Here is a 1,595-nt window from a genome sequence, read left to right as displayed (position 1 = left end):
TCTGGCAAAAACTTTGAGTCATGTAACCGGCTTGGTTTGCTATCTCTTCATCCAATTCATCCTCTCTCCCTCTTTCCCTTGTTTTACTGCTACATTCTTGAATACCAGAATCCTGATTTTTTTTAAACTTTTGTTTAAGTCTCATCCCATTATTCCTTTGAAGCCCCATGACCATAGAACTATATCTTTAACCTATTCTAAAATAATTTGTTAAGGGACTCACAAATGCCTTGAATAAGTTAAACAGGAAGGAAGCTGGAATCACTTTCTATTTCCTCACCTACAGACAATAAAATAATTTACTTTGGTGGGCTTCTAATGACTCTATGTTGTCCCATCTATCAAATGAGTTTATTAATTGTCTGATAAGAATTGAAGAAAATGGAAAAACAATAAGCAAAAAACATTGGACACCCATAATTGTTTCTCTCTTGTTCTTTCTGTTCTGATGTTGTAGAATGCCATACATGTGTGTTTGATTACTGAATAGCAAACACATCAAAACCTGCTACACTGGGCCATTAATTGGCCACCTTTTGAGAATAGTGCTGGTTATTCTCCTGGATAAGCTTCTAGGTTGCCCTCCTGCGTTTTGGAGAAAGAATGGTAGAGATCTAGGAGATCTTGAATTTACTCTGAAGTTTAAAACCTAATGCTCAGAGCAAGGATGTAGATTTAAACAACAGAAGTGGACCCGAGCCTTAATTGGGTAAAGCAGAAGATCAAAGGTTGTGTAAAATTTACTGTTGACACCACAAATGACCACAGTAATCATCCATGAGAATGAGAGCTAGTTAAGCCTCATACAAAAACAAATCTAGGAGGGAGGGGCTCAGATCTTTAGAATAATCCATACTAACCAGTTTTTATTTCATTTCTATGCTTGTCTGATCTTAGAAAATATACCTTACTTAATCCCTAGCTTAAATCAGGAGGACTCTAANAAAATCTGAGGCTTGAGGAGATATAAAATATTTAGAGAGTGAATGAATGAATGTGCTCAGGAAGTACAGTGGATTTGCAATCAAAGTAAGTGATTGAGCCCAATGCCTGGTACATTGCAAGGACTCAATTTTTGTGAGTAGTTCTATTATTACCTTCATCCACATTTTTTGCAGCCACTTCTGGTGTGTACCTTCCACTTACATTAGACATCTAAGCAACTACATGCTTTGTGGTTTTCCTTTCATTATTCTTCAGAGGTGAAGGGCCCTTTCTCCTTTTTATTCATTGACTGAACCCTTGCACCTTCTTCAAGTTGCAATTCAAAATTCTTTCACAGTGAAACATTTTTTGTTCCCCCTTAATGACAATTAATTTCCATTTTCTTTTCATTTTTTTATTGCAAGAAAAGTGAAATTTATTAACATAAGTTATTTTATACCATTACTGTAGTGGATTGAATTATGTCCCCCCCAAACTGCCTGAAGCTTGAATTGTGTCCGCCAAGTTTTATGTATTAGAAACTTACCCTCACTGTCACTGTTAAGAGGATGGGAAATCCTATTATGGTAATTGAAAGGTGGAGAACTGAAGAGGTGATTGGATTGTAGGACTGTGCTGTAGCGAATGGATTAAAAATGGTGGTCAGGGGA

At 36.4% G+C, this 1,595-nt stretch overlaps 1 gene segment (V, D, J or C); it reads right to left on the bottom strand.

Annotated features, from left to right (window-relative positions):
• The window catches only part of LOC103593385, a gene marked incomplete at its 3' end in the record, with an annotated part of 19,174 nt that extends 18,019 nt beyond the window's left edge, over positions 1-1,155 (bottom strand). The window contains 1 exon segment of the V gene segment in view: positions 1,098-1,155. Coding sequence covers positions 1,098-1,155 — 58 coding nt within the window.
• Positions 1,156-1,595: the final 440 nt, after the last annotated feature.

This window comes from Galeopterus variegatus, unplaced genomic scaffold (assembly GCF_000696425.1).
Source record: "Galeopterus variegatus unplaced genomic scaffold, G_variegatus-3.0.2 Scaffold1335, whole genome shotgun sequence".
NCBI lineage: Eukaryota > Metazoa > Chordata > Mammalia > Dermoptera > Cynocephalidae > Galeopterus > Galeopterus variegatus.
The sequence above is the reverse complement of the archived record's forward strand: the minus strand, read 5'-3'. Positions and strand labels throughout refer to the sequence as shown.